The sequence below is a fragment of the Euleptes europaea genome, chromosome 19, assembly GCF_029931775.1.
Source record: "Euleptes europaea isolate rEulEur1 chromosome 19, rEulEur1.hap1, whole genome shotgun sequence".
Lineage (NCBI taxonomy): Eukaryota > Metazoa > Chordata > Lepidosauria > Squamata > Sphaerodactylidae > Euleptes > Euleptes europaea.
In genome coordinates, this window is record NC_079330.1 from 8,171,528 (window position 1) to 8,192,456 (window position 20,929).

The following is a 20,929-nucleotide window of genomic DNA, read 5'->3' on the forward strand; positions in this document are numbered from 1 at the left end:
CACCACATCGAGAAATGACAGAGCCAGTACAGGAATGCCAGGCAGATCATGCCAGGACGCATGCAGGGCCAAATCGAGGCGGGAGATTGATTTCCACGTGGGGGCGGGGGAGAAGCCACAAGGATTCCCATCTGTAGCAGCCATCAAAACAAGCGACTCAGACTCCTGGACTGAAAGCCAACGAAAGCTAGAAATCTGGGCGTGGGAGGTGACCCGTCAGCCGACGGGTGTACGTCATGGAGGGTGGGGGGAACCTCTGAAGGTGGTGTGCATTTCAGAAAAGCGAAAAGAAACACCACAAGATACATGGGCCATAAGATGAATGGGCTGCTGGGAGCTAGAAAATCCACTCCTCCCCCCAAAAAATATCCATTATTCAGGCTTTAACGCCTCATAAGAACATAAGAAAGGCCCTGCTGGATCAGACCAAGGCCCATCAAGTCCAGCAGTCTGTTCACAGTGGCCAACCAGGTGCCTCTAGGAAGCCCCAAACAAGACAACTGCAGCAGCACCATCCTGCCTGTGTTCCACGGCACCTAATAGAATAGGCACGCGCCTCTGATCCTGGAGAGAACAGGTACACATCCTGACTAGTATCCATTTTGACTAGTAGCCATGAAAACCCCTCTCCTCCATGAACATGTCCATTCCCCTCTTCAAGCCTTCCAAGTTGGCAGCCATCACATCCTGGGGCAGGGAGTTCCACAATTTAACTATGCGTTGTGTGAAGAAATACTTCCTTTTATCCGTTTTGAATCTCTCCCCCTCCAGCTTCAGCAGATGACCCCGCGTTCCAGTATTATGAGAGGGAGAAAAGCTTCTCCCTGTCCACTCTCTCCAAGCCATCTCGAGCCATCTCGCTTGTGTTCAGCTGGGAATTAAATTTCTTTTTTCTCTCTCCCCCCCCCCCCCGGGGCCGTCTGCCGGGCTTCTGGCGCTTGCTGGCGGACAAACGGTGGCTTGCGCGGAACAAAGTGCTACTATCACACTAAATTTATCCGAGCCTCCATCAAAATCCCAGATGGATCCGGAGACTCGAATTCTGCCGCTCTCTCTTCTTTACACCCTTAGCAACTAGTCTCCAAAATAGAGGGGGGGAGACAGAGAGAGAAAGGGGGAGACGGCAATTATCCTGGCAGCTCCAAAACAGGCGTAGGAATAGGGTTGCTGCAGCAACTGGGCTCGTTCTGTTTTTTCCATCGCTCTTCTCAGGCGTTTCACAAAAACAATTTCGCTTAGGATGAATCCGCGGCAAAGAGGCACGCGTTCTGTGCTGCTTGTTTGTGTGTCCCCCCACCCGAAAAAGCCACTTCGCCCTCCTTGCAGGTGCTAGAGACCCGGAAAGAGATGCCAGGTTATTCCTCTTGTTTACCGTCGTGACTTACGCTTACTAATTCGATCCTGGACCATGGCTAGTGGATGTGTCTCTTTTGGGTTTCTCTCCATTAATATACATGATGAAACATAGTGAAGACATAGGAACGGTCCCCACGTGCATTGTTTGAGTATCCCTGACAGTGGAAGGGTTTGGGGAAGGGCCATGGCTCAGTGGTAGAGCATCTGCTTGGCATGCAGAAGGTCCCAGGTTCAATCCCCGGCATCTCCAGTTAAAGGGACTAGGCAAGGAGGTGATGTGAAAGACCCCTGCCTGAGACCCTGGAGTGCTACTGCCGGTCTGAGTAGACGATACTGACTTTGATGGACCAAGGGTCTGATTCAGTAGAAGGCAGCTTCATGTGTTCATGTGACCTAAGAAAGTTTCCCTGAAATTACAGGTCCGCTTTGGATTTCGACGAGAGCGGGGAGGCAGAGAGATTAGCCGGCTCTTGTATCGCAGCCGTGGTCTCTTAAGCACTACCCTGTTGAGATCCTTTTCATTTCTACATAATTATTGCGATAGCATCAACCTAGGGCAACTGTTCCTCAGCTGGTGGCCACAGGGGAAGACCACATCTGCCAGGCTCTCCCCTTTCTAGTACCCTTCCTAGAGAGTGGACTCTGATCTGGAGACCCGAGTTTGATTCCCCTCTCCTCCACCTGAGCGGCGGAGGCTAATCTGGTGAACTGGATTTGTTTCCTCGCTCCTACACACGAAGCCAGCTGGGTGACCTTGGGCTAGTCACAGCTCTCTTAGAGCTCTCTCAGCCCCACCTACCTCACAGGGTGTGTGTTGTGGGGAGGGGAAGGGAAGGTGATTGGAAGCCGGTTTGAGTCTCCCTTAAGTGGTAGAGAAGTCGGCATATAAAAACCAACTCTTCTTCTTCTGTCCTACTTCTCTCCTTCTTGTGATGCGCACAAGGCAAACGGGTAGGGACGAGGAAGATAGCGGTTATCTGGCACAGAAAGAGCACCTAACATGCAGTCAGTCGAAAAGCACAGAGGGGCAGCATAGAAGCTTCCCTTGGGCACAAGGGAATATAGCGCAAGTATTAGGAAGTGACTGGCTCTCTTGGACCACCTGATTCTCAGGATTAGGAGGATTCTGTTCTGTAGTGGCAGAAGCTGCCTTCGACTGAGTCAAATCCTTGGTCCATCAAGATCTATACTGTCTACTTTCACTGTCAGCAGCTCTCCAAGTGGAGGTCTTTCACATCAACTGCCACCCGATCCTTTTTACTGGAGGTGCCAGGGATTGAACTTGGAACCTTGAGCGTATAAAGCAGATGCTCTATCACCGAGCCACGGCCCACCAAACATCATCCCAACTTCAACTTCACACAACGCGTAGTTAAATTGTGGAACTCCCTGCCCCAACATGTGGTGATGGCTGCCAATCTGGAAGGCTTGAAGAGGGGAGTGGACAAGTTCAGGGAGGAAAGGGCTATCCACGGCTACTAGTCAAAATGAATACTAGTCATGATGCATACCTATTCTTTCCAGGACCAGAGGAGCATGCCTATCATATTAGGTGCTGTGGAACACAGGCAGGACAATGCTGCTGCAGTCATCTTGCTTGTGGGCTTCCTAGAGGCACCTGGTTGGCCACTGTGTGCTGCTGGACTTGATGGGCCTTGGTCTGATCCAGCAGGGCCTTTTTATATTCTTATGATAATTATATTATATATAATTATATTAGGTGCTGTGGAACACAGGCAGGACAATGCTGCTGCAGTTGCCTTGTTTGTGGGCTTCCTAGAGGCACCTGGTTGGCCACTGTGTGAACAGACTGCTGGACTTGATGGGCCTGGGTCTGATCCAGCACAGCTTTTCTTATTGTTCTTATGTTCTTAAGGCTTTAAGAGGGGAGTGGACATGTTCATGGAGGAGAGGGCTATTCATGGCTACTAGTCAAAATGAGTACTAGTCATGATGCACACCTATTCTCTCCTGGATCAGAGGAGCATGCCTGTTATATTAGGTGCTGTGGAGTGCAGGCAGGGTAATGCTGCTGCAGTCGACTTGTTTGTGGGTTCCTAGAGGCACCTGGTTGGCCACTGCGGGAACAGACTGCTGGACTTGATGGGCCTTGGTCTGACCCAGCACAGCCATTCTTATGTTCTTATGAACTGCATCTAAGCTACTGGGGCTAGCTACTGAGGCACCAACTCCCATAGGGCCAAGACCATGTTATGCTTGAGCCAGAAGGGATTTCAAAATCCACTGGGGGGCAGGGGGGGGATGAGAGAAAACAGGGACCGCAACAGAATGTGTTATCACTGTTATCGTGCATCATCCATACACATTAAAAAAAATGGCTGTCCGTATCCTGCCAGCCCTCTCACAGTTACTTGCTGTTTGCATCGCTGGCTGCTCTCCCTCTTCCCCCGCCCCCTTCCCCGGTACAGCGTGGCCGCCTCCTACGTTTCCCCCTGGCACGTTTGCCTAGGCCAGCCTCTTCTCCCAGATGGCAGGAGGAGCGGGGGTAAAGTGTCGCTAAAAGTTGCTTAGCAATGCAACACACGGGAGAGGTTTTTTTTTTTTTTTTGCAAATGCTGACATTCTCTGAAAAAGCGTCATCCACGCCAGTCGCAAGGGTGCCAAGCGCGGGAACAGCCGGAGCAACAGAGGGGTCCTCGGGGCAGCAGGGGAAGGAAGGGGGTAAAGCCATCCCACCAGCCAGGCCGCCGATGAAGGGGAGGGAAAGAGGAAGGGGGAGTTGCCACAACCTACGCTTGAGCCAGCGTGGTGTAGTGGCTAAGAGAGGCGGTTTGAAGCGGCGGAGTCTGGAGAACTGGGTTTGATTCCCCGCTCCTCCACAGGAGTGGCGGAGGCTAATCTGGTGAACCGGGTTGGTTTCCCCAGCCCTCCACACGAAGCCAGCTGGGTGACCTTGGGCTAGTCACAGCTTAGAGCTCTCTCAGCCCCACCTGCCTCACAGGGTATCTGTGGTGGGGAGGGGAAGGTGATTGTAAGCCGGTTTGATTCTACCTTAAGTGGCAGAGAAAGTCGGCATAGAAAAACCAAATCTTCTTCTTCTGCTACTGGGAGCCGACTCTCTCGTGATGCGGATTTTCCAATGAAGCCCAACCCGAGCCTTTGTTACCATCTGGTCTTCTCTGACATATTCTCCAATTAAATACAGATCAAACGGCACGTCTGCAACGCGGTGGCTTCATGGTCACCCCCTGGCCCCCAGGAAATCCGGAGAAGGATAGTTCTTTGGGGCAGGGCACCCACACTCAGCACCCACACTGAGCTACCCCTCTCCAGCATTCTTTGGGGTGGGGATGCCAAACCACTGCTCTTAACCACTACACCACGCTGGCTCTCACCATGAGGCTTCCATTTCGGCTACGGCATCATCGTCCTCTCCCGTACACCGAGCCTGTTGGCTTGAACGTGTCCTTGGTGAGAACTACATGCAGGTTCAGCCGGGGAAGGGGAGGTCCAAGTCAGGCGGTAAGCCTGATATTGCCCGGGAGTTGCCAAAGGGCCATCTCTGCTAGAACCCAAACCCTGTTTCATCACGGCTTACAGCCGTGGGTTTGAGCCCCGGTAGCTGTGCATACAGAAAACTATTGTTCCCCTCTCTGTGACCCTTTAAATATCTAAATTGACAGCTGTTGTGCAAGGCCGTGCCCCGTTGTCCCCAGAGATCAAGAATGTGTGTGTGTGTGGGGGGGGGGGGTTGGCTGTACTGCAAACAGAGCTGGTTCAAGATGGTACGATAAGGAGGAGGAGGAGGGGTTGGTTTTTATACGCTGACTTTCTGTACCACTTAAGGAAGAATCAAACCAGCTTACAATCTCCTTCCCTTCCCCTCCCCACAACAGACACCCTGTGGAGTAGGTGGGGCTGAGAGAACTCTTAATAGAACTGTAACTTGTCCAAGGTCACCCAGCTGGCTTTGTGTGTAGGAGTGGGGAAACAAATCCCGTTCACCAGATTAGCCTCCGCCGCACATGTGGAGGAGTGAGGAATCAAACCCAGTCCTCCAGATCAGACTCCACCGCTCCAAACCACCGCTCTTAACCACTATGCCACGCTGGTCTCCTCCTCTGAAGCTTCCGTTTTGAAAAAAAGACACCCAACCAAAAACCTAGACCGCTGCAGTGGAAAACTCACTTCACTTTGTTGGAGGTTATGCAGGAAAAAATAAACCCAAACCACCAGAGCCTGGAGCAACTCAGCGAGGTGTTAACAGATGGCCAATGCCAAAGTACAAAACAAATTTGCTCCAGAATCGTCGCCAAACGCAAAGGGACTGCTCCAAAGCTTATGGGAAGTGAATCCAGGTGGCCACTGTCGAACACAGCGGAGATCTAGACTCTCTCTACGAGCTCTGCCCCAGGGCCACAGAGAGCACACAGAACACATGAGGCTGCCTTATACTGAATCAGACCCTCGGTCCATCAAAGTCAGTATTGTCTATTCAGACTGGAAGCGGTTCTCCAGCGTGTCAGGCAGAGGTCTTTCAGCCAACATGGTGTAGTGGTGAAGAGTGGTGGTTTGGAGTGGTGAAGTTTGATCTGGAGAACCGGGTTTGATCCCCCGCTCCTCCACATAAGCGGCGGAGGCTAATCTGCCCCCTTAACCCGAAATAAAATGTCAGGAGACACAATCCCAGATTTCCCTGGTAACATGAAGCTGGACCCCTCAGTACATTTCAAGACACCAAACCCATTTTCCTGCCGAGAGATACACAAAATCCTTTTTTGCTTCTTTTCGACAAGTCTACTGACATTCTTTCTCCTTCTTCGGATGCAGGAATTAGGTGTTGTGTGTGTGTGTAACATTGGGTACCGCTGTCTTTCAGGAGTTTGCCAAGCAAGAAGCTGGGAGGCTTCTGCTTATAAATAAGGAAAAAGGTGTTTTGAAATTAATGGCAAGAAACATGTATTTAACTTTGGGGAAACAATTCCCGCCTTATTTATAGTGTTTCTATTCCTAACCGAGCCGCTATTATGCCTCTTATTGCAATTAATTTTGGTTACTTCATTCTCATTGTGCAAGTCTCTGACAGCGTATCATTTCCAAAAGCTCCTGGTTTGATTGATCTGAAGCCCAAAACAGTTCCGTTATCGGCTCCATCCCATTGCATCCCAAATTAATCTGAAGCTGCCCCAAGCAAAAGAGAACACACTGAGACGCACAATGTAGGTCGATCTCGGAAGCTAAGCAGGACAGAGCTCGAAGTGACGTATCCTGAGTATGAACTCCTGGCTCACCCAGCTCGGCGTTTACTATGAGGGCCGAACAACGTGGTACGATTTTTAACAAGTCGGGACTCGCTTTCCTTGCAGCCGCAAGGAACGGCTTTCAAAAAAACCCATGGACTCTGATTCGGCTCAGGACCCTGGTGTGGTAGGAGGCACCTTCCCCCTGCACTGTTTTCCCCAGCCAAAACAGCTCCACAGCAGGTGGTATTTCCCCCATTTTTAGAGGTGCGCGCAGTATTCCATGAATGGAGAACCCAGATCTGACTAGTTAAAAATCACATTCTGTTGTTTGGCCTCAAGTGGTGGTTGCTTTCTATGGTATCAGCGAGAGCCCTTTCCTTTTTCATGTTTTGGGGAGGGGGAGCTGGACCAATGTTACCATCTGAACCTCGGTCCTTCTGAACATGCTCTGCCACAGAGGTGTGGTGACCTCCAGCCAGCCACTGTCTCTCAGCCTAGCCTGCCTCATAAGGTTGTTGTGAAGACAAAGGGAGCGGGTACACTACCTGAACTCTTTAGACAGACAGAACAGATAGTTAAATTACTTTCCTGGAAGAAGAGCAGGGTATGAAGAAGAGCTGGCTTTTATATGCAGACTTTCTCTACCACTTAAGGAAGAATCAAACCAGCTTACATAGTGGACTCTATGGCAATACACCCAGCTGAGGTCCCTCCCCTCAACAAACCCTGCCCTCCCCAGGCTCCACTCCCAAATCTCCAGGATATTCCCAAGTGGGAGTTGGCAGCCCTACTCCACTAATAAGCATCCAGTGAGAAGGAGAAGAAGAGTTGGTTTTTATATGCCGACTTTCTCTACCACTTAAGGGGGACTCAAACCGGTGTACAATCACCTTCCCTCCCCCTCCCCACAACAGACACCCTGTGAGGTACGTGGGGCTGAGAGAGTGTGACTAGTCCAAGTCACTCAGCTGGTTTCATGTGTAGGAGCGGGGAAACAAATCCAGTTCATCAGATTAGCCTCCACTGCTCATGTGGAGGAGTGGGGAATCAAACCTGGTTCTCCAGATCAGAGTCCACCGTTCCAAACCACTGCTCTTAACCACTACACCATGCTGGCACCACGCAGAGGAAGGCAATGGCAAACCACCTCTAAATGTCTCTTGCCTTGAAAATTTTACGGGATTCCACTTCAAACCACTGCTCTTAACCACTACCAGAAGTTAACCATTCAAACAAAGGAGCAAGCTGGTGGAATGGAGAGAATGTGAGATTAAAATGTTGTAGAAGGCTTAGGTTCAAATCCTTGCTCAGTTGGCCCACCCACCCCCAACGGCTGCATGAAGCCGACCTGTCAAGTCAGATCAGTATGAGTGGCTCTCTAAGGTATGATGCCAACTTCTTTCTCATCCCTGCTTCAGCTGGAGATCTGGAGTGGACTGAACTGGGTGGCCTCCCACCCACAACACCCAGGCTCTATCCTGGAGTTAACGGCCCTTCCCCCAAGAAGGGTTTCAGCTGACGCCCTCCCTGCCAGCCAGTCTAATACTGCCATGCAGCCTCCGGCTTCTGCGCCAGAGATTCCAGTTAGCAGATGCTGAGCTGCAGTCTTTCCCCGTTGCCGCAACTTTGTGTGTTTTGGCTGCATTTCGTTTGTCTTCTTTCCCGGAGGAAGACCTGCTGCTCGGTACACCTGTTAACCGTACCAAAACAGGTGGCTAACCTTATGGGCTTCTCCCACCTGCGAAGGAGGAGAGCTCCCCGCCCCTGAAAGAAAAGCCTCGCTCCCTGCCCTGCCGAAGGAACAGCCGCCGGAGGTCCTGAGATGTATCGGCCATCCTGAATTCGGGGGAAAAAAGCACTGTTGGATTATGCTGGTAGGAAAAACATGAAGCTGCCTTATACCCAAGTCATGCCAGGAATAGAGAATAAAACTGCTGCTATCATCTTCTTGCCCTTGCACAAATCTATGGTGAGACCCCACTTGGAATACTGTGTACAGTTCTGGTCACCTCACCTAAGAAAGGATATTGCAGAGCTTGAGAAGGTGAAGAAAAGAGCAACCAAAAAGATTAGGGGACTGGAGCAACTGCCCTATGAGGAGCAATTAAAACGCTTAGGGCTGTTTAGCTTGGAAAGAAGGCGGTTAAGGGGAGACGTGATGGCGGTCTATGAAATTATACACGGTATGGAGAGAGTGGACAGGGAGAAGCTTTTCTCTCTCTATCATAATACTAGAATGTGGGGTCATCTGCTGAAGCTGGAGGGGGAGAGATTCAAAACAGATAAAAGGAGGTATTTCTTCACACAACGCATAGTTAAATTGTGGAATGCCCTGCCCCAGGATGTGGTGATGGCTGCCAGCTTGGAGGGCTTGAAGAGGGGAGTGGACATATTCATGGAGGAGAGGGGTATCCATGGCTACTAGTCAAAATGGCTACTGGTCATGATGCATACCTATTCTCTCCAGGATCAGAGGAGCTTGCCGAATATATTAGGCACTGTGGAACACAGGCAGGACAGTGCTGCTGCAGTGGTCTTGTTTGTGGGCTTCCTAGAGGCACCTGGTTGGCCACTGTGTGAACAGACCGCTGGACTTGATGGGCCTTGGTCTGATCCAGCATGGCCTTTCTTATATTCTTATGTTCGGCGTACCTCCAGTAAATTTTCATTGCCCCTCCCCCCTGGTTATGTTGTATCTTTTTAAAATTATTGTTACTGTTGTTATATATATATTTTTTCTGCTGTCAAGTCACAGCTGACGTACGGTGACCCCGTATAATTTTCAGGGCAAGAGACGTTCAGAGGTGGTTTGCCATTGCCTTCCTCTGCATATTGCCACTGTTATCCCTTGGTGGTCTCCCATCCAAATACTAACCAGGCCCAACCCTGCTTAGCTTCCGAGACCTGACGAGGTTGGGCTAGCCTGGGCTATCCAGGTCAGGGCATATATGTATTTTACATGCTTTTAATGTTTTAATATCTTGTTGTTTGCTGTCTTGGGGGCCCTATTTGGGTGGAAAGGTGGCATATAAATGTTTTACATAACAGCGACGATAATAATATCCCTCTAAGGTTGTGGAACAGAGAAGGGTATAATCTCTAATGAAACAAAACATAAGTATGGCTTCCTTAGCTCCCCCCGCAAACTGTGAGGATCAGAACCTCCTAGGGGAGGGGCCGTGGCTCAATGGTAGAGCCTCTGCTTTGCATGCAGGAGGTCCCAGGTTCCATCCCTGGCATCTCCAGTTAAAGGAACTAGGCAAGTAGGTGATGTGAAAGACCTCTGCCTGAGACCCTGGAGGTCTGAGTAGACAACACTGACTTTGATGGACCAAGGGTCTGATTCAGTAGAAGGCAGCTTCATGTGTTCATGTGTCTTCATGTGAACCATACTTTTATATTAAATAGAAGAAGAGTTGGTTTTTATATGCCAACTTTCTCTACCACTTAAGGGAGACTCAAACCGGCTTACAATCACCTTCCCTTCCCCTCCCTACAACAGACACCCTGTGAGGTAGGCTGGGCTGAGAGAGCTCCAACAGAGCTGTAACTTGCCCAAGGTCACCCAGCTAGCTTCGTGTGTAGGAGTGGGGAAACCAACCCGGTTAACAGCCTCCGCTGTTCATGTGGAGGACTGGGGAATCAAACCTGGTTCTCCAGATCAGATAGAAGCAAAACTTTTTCACAAGTCTATGTTCTGCCTACTTTTTCAAGCAGTCAAATACGCCGAGTAGACACAATCTGAGTGGATCAACCTATCCCCTCATCTAGTTCCTCAGTTTTTCCAGCGAGATGGTAACAGCCTGAAGAGAAGCGTTTGCGCATCCGCTCCCCTCAATTAAGCTGAGCGATTATTGCTGTTGGCAGACTTAGGAAGCTTTCAATCACATATATACATGGTGGCACGGGCGTAAATATAATGACTAACAGAACTCGGAACATTCAATCTCCAGGATTTTTTTTTAAAAATGAATGTAAATAAATGCAAAACAAGAGCTAATTTCAAGTGAGTAACGTCCCGCCACTTCAAAAAACGCTGGGAAAATGTGCAGCAAATATTTTTCAAATACATCTCTGACACATGTAGTCACATGCATGAGAAACAGGACTGGAATAAAATAACCCAGGCCTGCATAAACCGACATACCGTGAAGCCAACCCACATCCTGTGGGAAAGAGGTTGCTAAAATTGATGGGCCTTTGGTCTGATCCAGCAGGGATCGTCCTATTAGGAGCTTCCAAAATACTCCTGATCCAAATTTCTCCCTGAATATGGAGTTCTGAACGGCCTGATCCCGTTTCCAAAGCATAGCCAGAGAGTTTTAAAACTCTGCTTTGTCGCTTTTTGTATCTTTTCATAAAGTACTGAGCACGTGGTCTTCGCCACCGCTGCCCTCCTTCCTGGTTGTATTATTGATGAGCATGCACCATTGATAAAACATTGCAACAGAGAAATCGCGATGTGATTTGTGTATACGGTTGTATCGATATTCTTTTGGTGTGGTGTTCCACCAGTGCTTAGGGTTGCCAACCTCCAGGTAACAGCTGGTAATCTCCTGCTATTACAACTGATCTCCAGCCGATAAGAGATCACTTCTCCTGGAGAAAATGGCCGCTTTGGCAATTGGGCTCTATGTAGGGTTGCCAACCTCCAGGTACTAGCTGGAGATCTCCTGCTATTACAACTGATCTCCCGACGATAGAGATCAGTTCAACTGGAGAAAATGGCCGCTTTGGCAATTGGACTCTATGGCATTAAAGTCCCTCCCCTCCCCAAACTCCGTCCTCCTCAGGCTCTGCCCCCCAAACCTCCCACCGGTTGCCAAGAGGGACCAGGCAACCCTACCAGTGCTGGCCTGTCTGGTCTGCAAACAGAGGGGATGGGGAAGGTTAAGAATGTGAGTGATCATGATACAGGGCTGCCCAAGACAGGGCCCATAAACCAATGCAAGCTCCTCCCCTGTCTGTCTGTGTCCCTTTCGGGAGAATTCCCAGCATGCATTATGGAAACAGCTGAGGCCTTTCTCCAGGCGACCGAGATCCGTTCGTCTGGCGAAAATGGCCGCTTTGGAAGGTGGACTCTATGATAAATACAGTATGCAGAATACATATTCCCAATTTGTTTGGCTACTGTATAGCCTAAAGCAATCTTTGCCTTATTTTCATTGCTAATCAAGAAAATCTGGCCATTAGGGTTGCCAACCTCCAGATACTAGCTGGAGATCTCCTGCTATTACAACTGATCTCCAGCCGATAGAGATCAGTTCACCTGGAGAAAAATGGCCTCTTTGGCAATTGGACTCTATGGCATTGAAGTCCCTTTCCACCCCAAAAACCTCCCAGCAGTTGTGAAGAGGGACCTGGCAACCCTACTGGCCATGCTAGCAGTTACGTTAACTACTGTGTCCGATAGGAAGAGCGCTAGATGTTGTTTTCTCAGAGATCTGGGGCAGCTCACTAATAATGCAATCAATGGACCCGTGCAGATATGATCATATAATGTGGACTCTATGGCATTATACCCCGTTGGAGTACCTCCCCAAACCCCGCTTTGCCCAGGCTCCACCCCCAAAATCTCTAAGACCTGGAGCTGGCAACCCTAGCATCAGAATTGCTGGAACTTTTGAAGCCCAGCTGGAACGTTTTTCGGGAGGAGAGCTTTCTAAACAAATGTTAGAGAGCCATCATGTGGCAGAAAACCACGCGTGACCCAAAAAAAAAAAAAAAACCCAGCTCTCGATTCCTCCAACACGAGTAGGCACTGAAGAGGCTCCTTCTTATTGCCAATTAACACAATTGCAAAAGCAGCGTTTCAATTAGCGGTGCTTCGTCGCTGCCAAACCCCAAATATACTCGCATGCACTTAGCAGCACGTTCGGCGGGTCATAAAAATATTTACGCAAGGCCCCCTTCTGAGCCACTGTTGATTTTAATATCATCTCTTTTGCACCCCGGTGAGTTGATACACATACTTAGGCACGGGAGCCAGACAGATACTCATTTGAAACTGAAATCGTCGGTGTGAGCGTGTAAAGGCATCGTAGGTGTGTGATGTCCTTAGGGTTGCCAGCTCTGGGTTGGAAAATTCTGGGAGATTTGGGGGGTGGAGCCTGGCAAGGGGAGGACCTCAGCGGGGTATAATACCATAGAGTCCGCCCTCAAGAGCATCCAGGGAAACTGATCTCTGTGGTCTGGAGATCAGTTGTAATTCCGGAAGATCTCCAGGCCCCACCTGGAGGTTGGCAACCCTATGGGGAGGGGCCATGGCTCAGTGGTAGAGCATCTGTTCTGCATACAGAAGGTCCCAGGCTCAATCCCCGGCATGTCCAGTTAAAGGGACTAGGCAAGTAGGTGATGTGAAAGACCCCTGCCTGAGACCCTAGCGAGCCGCTGCTGTTCTGAGTAGACAAAACTGACTTTGATGGACCGGGGGTCTGATTCAGTATAAGGCAGCTTCATGTGTTCATGTGTGTTCATGTGCTCCCTGAATTTGGAAGCGAGCTGTATGCCAGAGAGAGGGCTTTGTGTTGTGGTTGTGGTCAGCCTGCGGAACTCCCTGCCAAGGGATTGCGGTCTGGTATTTGCAGCCTAACTGAGCCTTGTTGTTTCACTGTCAGAGAGACATTGGTGAACAGAGTTGTAAACAAGTCGCTCTAGCCTAATTTCAAAGGATCGGCTGGCGAATTAGCCTTACCGTGGCTGGAGGGCCACATAAACACAGGAGAGAACCCGAGCACCATACACCTCACCCCCTGGCCTCCAAACAGAAAAAAAAAATGATGGACATTAGTATCAGTGGCTCAGGATCTGTTCTAGGTTCCCGTACTAAGTGGCTAGTTTGGAGCGGTGAGAGAGCCCCGTGGCGCAGAGTGGTAAGCTGCAGGACTGCAGTCAAAAGCTCTGCTCATGACCTGAGTTCAATCCTGACGGAAGTTGGTTTCCAGTAGCCAGCTCGAAGTCGACTCAGCCTTCCCTCCTCCCGAGGATGATAAAATGCGTACCCGGCTTGCTGGGGGCAAAGGGAAGATGACAGGGGAAGGCACTGGCAAACCACCCCGTAAACATAGTCTGCCTAGTAAACGTCGGGATGTGACGTCACCCCATGGTGCTTGCACAGGGGACTACCTTTACCTTTAATTGGGAGCGGTACACCCTAAATTGCTTTGGACCTGTATACCATCCCCGTCTTATCGGTACAAGGTTCCTGAGACAGTCTTCTACAGTTTTCTGGGATCTGGGGAAGATTTTGACTCTCACAAGCGACCGTGAGATCAGGGCCGGATTTAGGTTTGATGAGGCCCTAAGCTATTGAAGGTAATGGGGCCCTTTATATGTCCAGCTATCCTTTGTCAACAACAAATTGTCGCTGTTTTTTGTGTTGAATATAGGCTATATGGTAATTTATGGACCTAATAGTTATCTAAAGCCATTTGCACATAACAAAATATGTATTTTATCAAAGTAATCATTGAACTGAAATACAATTAAGAAGTATATTAATAGTGAAATAATTATTAAACTTAAAATGATTTTTTATTTTTATTTTAGCAAACCAGTGATATTTTAGGGAGCAGGCTAGCAGGTGAGGCCCATTACTTACAGCAACAGTGTTTTGTGTAGGCTCCTATGATGTATGTAGGTTTTATTTTATTTGTTTTTTATCTTATATTTTGGAAATGTACATCCAGGTTTTTTTCCTTTAAATTTTTTTGGGGGCCCCAAGAGAGTGGGGCCCTAAGCTATAGCTTGTTTAGCTTATACATAAATCCGGCACTGCGTGAGATGCTGTCTGCTGAAATGCAAGCACACGCCAGACCAGCGGAGTGTCTGGATGACAGCCCCTGACATCTTAACAGACAGATCAGCAGCGGGGGCTCATTTTTTAATTTCCGACATTATTATGCATGGGTGCCGCCGCTGCCTTTCCTGAGCAATGCGACAGGACAAGCCATGTGTCGTGGCGGATATCAGGACGGCCATAAAAGCGGGGGAGGAGGGGAGAGAAGGAAATCTAAAAAGATTGAGAAGACCACACACACACACAAAAAAAAAACCCAATACACAATAAAGCAAGAAATACACTTATATAAAATGTAAACCTGCCAAGCCAAACAGTACGGCAATGTGTGATTAGCATGTTGGACAGATTGGTAAATCTGGGTTTAAAGCCCCCACTGAGTTGTAAAACCCGCTGCGATACCTTAGGTCAGTCACTTTCTCTTTCTCTAACCTACATCAACGGGGTGTTCTATTTCTTTATTTAAAACAAACACCCAACTACTAATTTCTAAGAATCTCAGAATACCAAGACGATACTAGCTACTGGAATGGTGAAGAAGAAGAAGCAGCAGCAGCAGCAGGAGAGTTGGTTTTTACATGCCGACTTTCTCTACCGCTTAAGGAAGAATCAAATCAGCTTACAATCACCTTCCCTCCCCCTCCCCACAACAGACACCCTGTGAGGTAGGTGGAGTTGAGAGAGCTCTAAGAGAGCTGTGACTAGCCCAAGGTCACCCAGCTGGCTTCATGTGGAGGAGTTCAACCTGGTTCACCAGACTAGCATCCTCGCTCATGTGGAGGAACGGGGAACCAAACCTGGTCCTTCAGATCAGCTCATTTTATGGATTCTTCTCGTAACTCTACACCTGTGCCCGCCAATTTGTTTCTGAGAACAATTGAAAAACACCGACTCTTATCTTGAAAAGGCCTGGGATTAGGACAACTGGAGATTGGGTGTCTCCAGTACCCACCTGCCTGCCAGTTAAAAGCAGCGTGTAAAGCCCTGCCCTAGAGGTCTCCATCTTTTGAAGGGAGAAGCAGAGACGGGGTCTTTTCAGTGGTGGCACCTCAGATGTATAATGTCCATTCAGACACACATCCCAAGATTCACTTATATTTGCTTTGGGTTTTTAGTTCCTATAACCGTGTGTGCGGAGAGCCCTCACGGAAATGCTTCTGTCGCCGAAGCCATTTTATTGTACAGTTTCACTGCTCAGTTTCCTCTCTCCCTATTTGTAATGGTGATGTCTCATTCTTCCAGTTTTATCCATATTACTGATTTCAATGGTTTTAATGACCTTAGTGTTTACCGATTCCTTGGGAAGCCACTTCAGGCATTCTTCAGAGGCAAACCGATCATATAAACATATACATGAAAGATCAGGGAGGGGCTGCGGCTCAGTGGTAAAGTATCTGCTAGGCATGCAGAAGGTCTCAGGTTCGATCCCTGGCATCTCCAGTCAAAAGGACCAGGCGATAGGTGATGTGAAAGACCTCTCTGCCTGAGACCTTGGAGAGCCGCTGCCAGTCTGAGTAGACAATACTGACTTTGATGGACCAAGGGTCTAATTCAGTATAAGGCAGCTTCATGTATTCACTTTCTCTATAATTGAGGGGCTGTGGCTCAGTGGTAGAGCCTCTGGTTTGCATGCAGAAGGTCCCAGGTTCAATCCCCAGCATCTCCAGTTAAAGGGACTAGGCAGGTAGGTGATGTGAAAGACCCCTGCCTGAGACCCTGGAGAGCAGCTGCCAGTCTGAGTAGACAACACTGACCTTGATGGACTGATGGTCTGATTCGGTATAAGGCAGCTTCATGTGCGTGTGTGTATTCAGGTACCTCGTAGACAGTTCCATCAGCACAGTGAAGCAGCCCGTGACCTTGCCTCTGGTCCAGGATCCAGTCACCTTCATATTCGTCACCATTTCTTTTTTTAAAAAAAAAAAGAGGTACAATTAGCCGGGAGGAAATGCTTAGAGGGATTGGAGACTTCGCTGGAAACACAAGATTCTAAACATATTTTGACACTGAAGCAAGAAAGAAAGAAAGCCAGGCAACAAAGAACGAGCACGGATGTGTTCAAAAGTTATGTCGGAATATATTTTTTTGCCAAGGATCGGCGGCCTTATTTTCTATTATATTCCAGCGTGGCGTAGTGGTTAAGAGCGGTGGTTTGGAGCAGTGGAGTCTGATCTGGAGACTGGATTTGTTTCCCCACTCCTACACATGAAGCCTGCTGGGTGACCTTGGGCTAGTCACACTCTCAGCCCCACCTACCTCACAGGGTGTCTGTTGTGGGGAGGGGAAGGAAAGGTGATTGTAAGCCGGTTTGAGTCTCCCTTAAGTGGTAGAGAAAGTCGGCATATAAAAACCAATTTTTCTTATTGCTAATGCTCTGGAATATAAGAACGCATGAAGCAGCCTTATATTGAATCAGACCCTTGGTTCATTCAGATCAGTACTGTCTACTCAGACAAGCAGCTGCTCTCCAGGGTCTCAGGTGGAGGTCTTTCACATCACCTACAATCTGATCTTTTTAACTGGGAGATGCCAGGGATTGTACCCGGGACTTTCTGCATGCCAAGCAGGTGCTCTGCCACTGAGCCACGGCCCCTCTCCTGCTATCTGACAGACATCTCAGGGAGGAACTGTGGCTTCACGGCAGGGATTTATCAATATGCCCTTTTACGTTGCTTTTTTGGCTTTGTTTTCCTACACCATCACCATTAGTCTTTTTATTCCATTTGTTTTTGTGGCTGGGGCTCTCAGTTCATTTCTTTCTATGATGCCTTTTTAAAAAAATATATATGCCATTTACATGCAACCGATTCAACAGTAATGTTGTAAAGATACATTAATTTAGGCAGGAGGGGGGGTTTGTAGAATCCCACCCTATGTTTGTATTTGTTATTGCCCAATATTCTGAAGCTGTCTTGAGCACTTTATTGCAGGACATAAATGTTTTAAATAAGTAGTAGAATGAAACGGAGGCGGGGGGAGCCCTTACTTGAACCTCATTTTCCCTCCTCCGTGTCTTCTGTTTTTGTAGAAGCTGCCTTCATACTGCTGTCCCTCCTTGTCAGTCAGTTGTCCGTGGCCTAAAAAGAAACCGGAAAAAGGTTGGGGTGGGGGTAAGGTGAAGTAAACTGGAAGAGAACAAAACGCAGAAAAGAACTGGTTTTGAAGCTGCAGAAGAATCCTCGAATCCTAGAGCTGGAAGGGGCCATACAGGCCATCTAGTCCAAACCCCTGCTCAATGCAAGATCAGCCTAGAGCAGTAGTTCTCAGGCTGGGGCCATATGGCCCCCCCGGGGGGGCAGGATATTCTGAGGGGGCCACAGGTGAAAATTGCGTAAATGGGGGGCCACGGCACGAGACTAGGGGGGCACAGAGGGAAGTGAGAAGTGAAGAAAAGAGAAACGCATGAAAACCTAACACATGACTTTCTTCATTGCACTTCTGTGCATCGTTTGCAACTGTGGATTTTCTATCGCTGTAATCTTGTGCAACGGTGGTAGAGGCTTTGTTCTCCCTTGTATGTGAACACTGTTGTTTATTAGCGTGTTGTATTCCCTTTTTGTGGGGTGTTTTTTTTTGTAAATTTCAGTTTCCCAATAAGAACTGCATGTATGCATTTTGTGTGGCTGTTTATGCTTCTTTGTTCCTTGACAAAGCAAAACCTTTAAATAGCTACCTTTCTACCGTAGGATTCTGACCTAGAGCATCCCTGATAAGTTTTCGTCCAGCCTCTGCTTAAAGATTGCCATTGAGGGGGGGTTCAGCACGTCCCTAGGTGGCTGATTTCACTGCTGAACTGCTCTCACTGACTTGGCATTTGGACTTTGCTTTTGATATTGACCCCCGGACCGCTATCTGACTATGCTACCTGCTTCTGGCTCTCAAGCCTCCTGGCATTCAGGACCCCTTACATTCTTAAGTAGTAAAATTTCATTACGGCATTGCCATTCTGAAAACACTTAATAAAACTATCTGCAGTTCACGATTATACATTAATTTAAAATACAAAAAGCCAATCCGTCAAATTAAGTTTTACTTATCCCCCTAAGTTAAAATTAGACCTATCTTTGAGGAAACCTTTGAGAGGCGAACTGTAAGTGCTATTGCACAGAACCTAGCTGTGGCTAAGGTAATCTGTTCTTTTCCCCCCTCCAGAAGAGTCTGCAATATTACTGATTCTGAGGGCTCTCTAGGGCCCTTCAGCGAAGGGAGAATGTACTTGGTACGCACCTCTTCATACCAAGGACATCTTAATAGCACATGAGCCACTGTTTCCATTTCTCCAGTTCTGCACGGACAAAGCTTGTCACTGACTGGGGTCCTTTTAAAACGCCCCTCTACCATTGCTGAGGGGAGAGCTTGAAAGCGAAACAATGTTAAGGCTCTTCTAAGACTTGGATGGTCTAACTGATACAAATAAGATGCTGGAGCCACTTTATACTTATTGTTTGATGAGATCCTATAATCCGGGCATTTTCCCAGGTCGTCCTGTCGTTCAATGTCTCAAATTCTTTGTTTTATAAACCTTTTGGCTTGTCCATAGGCCATTTTCTGCACAGCCTGTAAGTCAATACCCAGACTATCCATTTTCCTATAAACCGCCTAAAGCCAGGAAGATCTAAAAATGTCCTGCAATATCAGAGGGGTCAGACCCTGCGGATTGGCGGTCATCTTATGCCACAAAATAAGGGAGGCCAAGCTCACTTTGGCCTCCACCCTCACTATGCCCAACTCCAACCTGATGTTAGCATTAGAGACAAATTTGGGGACTTGCAAAGCTGCTCTTAAGAATTTTGACTGCACCCGTTCTAAGGGCAAAAATTGGCGGTGGACCTTACCTTCTTGCACTCCATAGCAGAAGTTCCCTTCGTATCTCTGGCCGTCTTTATACTGCATGACTCCATGCCCCTGGAGCTCTCCATAGAGAAACTGGCCGGAGTAAATATTCCCTTGAATCAAATATACGAGAAAGTAAAACATTGGGGGGAAGGGGGATTCCTCCGGCAAACACAGCTTAATAATCCCTGACGTGCCAATAAAGAGTTTGACCATTCCTTTCTCAGAGAGTGGCGATAGGAGACATTACAAGTGAATAATTACCAAGCGGCTTTTTATTACCAGGACAGCTTAATGAAGAACAAAAGAAGTGTTCATTGAGTCTTTATCTTACAAACTAATGGAATCGTAATCCATATTCCTCCAGGTCTTTAAAACCAAGGTATCTTAATGCCGCATTAAAAAAAAATTCACAGTATGTTCTTTATGGTTAAAGGAGGAATAAAAAGTACCGTACTTCCATTTCATAGTCAACTTAATAGCTTTTTGACAGCGCACAGTCATTCAAAATCTTTCGGGTTGGAAAGGAAGAACTCGGCGCAGTGAACACAACCAGCAGCCCAGGCCAGGCATAAGGTCTGGTTTATAGGTGATGCAGCAGGAGAGCTTCTCCATGCAAGGGGCCTAAGATCCAAATTATATGTTCCAGCAGCAATGGGCCCAACCCGTGGCCACTGACCCCATTTCAGAGAGTGTTTCCGCCATTTCAAAAAACGCAGCGAGGGCTCAATCCCAACCGGGCCCTCAGCACAGAGGGCCAGGAGATCTTGTCCCCCCTCCCCGCCTTTTCAAGTGCCGAAACACCCTCCCAGTCACTGTTTTGGTAATTAAAAAGGCGTGCGGGGGGAGAGAGAAATATCGCACAGTCCCCGTGCCACCAGCCCTTGGTAGACCACATGAAGCTGCCTTCTGCTGAATCAGACCATCAGTCCATCAAAGTCAGTCTTTTCTATTCAGACTGGCAGAGGCTCCCCAGAGTCTCAGTCTTCCACAACACCTACCACCTGTTCCTTGAAGAAGAAGAGTTGGTTTTTATATATGGACTCTCTCTACCTTTTAAGGAGAATCAAACTGGCTTACAATCTCCTTCCCTTCCCCTCCCCACCACAGACACCTTGTGAGGTAGCTGAGGCTGAGAGAGCTCAAAGAGAACTGTGACTGGCCCAAGGTCACCCAGCTGGTTTCATGTGGAGGAGTGGGGAAACCAACCTGGTTCCCCAGATTAGAGTCTGCCGTTCATGTGGAGGAGTGGGGAATCAAACCCGTTTCTCCAGATCAGAGTCCACCGATCTTAACCACACCACCCTGGAGATGCCGAGGATTGAACTTTGGGCCTTCTGCATGCCAAGCAGGTGCTCTACCACTGAGCCACGGACCCACTTGCCAGTCATCTGACTCAATACAAGGCAGGTTACGGCTTGTTTAAACTGGGCTGTGGCCTGCACAAAGGTACTACATATGCTTAGTTCGCATGTCCAGAGACCAATGGGAGCCAGAGACCCTTTTGATTTGTCCGTTTCCTCTATGACAAGCACACAGCTGAGCCAATCACGGACAGTGGCTTCATCCACCAACAAATCGCTTAGAGTGCTACAGTACATATTGCAAGTACCACCAACAATGCAAACCTGTATGTGCCCAGTATCGAAATCCATTGCCCACAATTTCTCCATTCACAAACTCGCCTTCATAATAACTTCCGTCCTTAAATAGTAACTTCCCATGACCTGGAAAAGCA

The 20,929-nt window shown here is 48.4% G+C and overlaps 1 protein-coding gene across 1 annotated transcript in view; it reads right to left on the reverse strand.

Moving 5' to 3' along the window:
- Positions 1–20,929, reverse strand: part of MORN1 (MORN repeat containing 1) — a 93,341-nt gene that overhangs the window by 68,805 nt on the left and 3,607 nt on the right. The window contains exons 3-6 of the mRNA XM_056865408.1: positions 20,820–20,918; positions 19,194–19,304; positions 17,345–17,435; positions 16,177–16,264 (exon numbers count right to left, since the gene is read on the reverse strand). Coding sequence (XP_056721386.1) covers positions 16,177–16,264; positions 17,345–17,435; positions 19,194–19,304; positions 20,820–20,918 — 389 coding nt within the window. The remainder of the gene's footprint in view (positions 1–16,176; positions 16,265–17,344; positions 17,436–19,193; positions 19,305–20,819; positions 20,919–20,929) is intronic.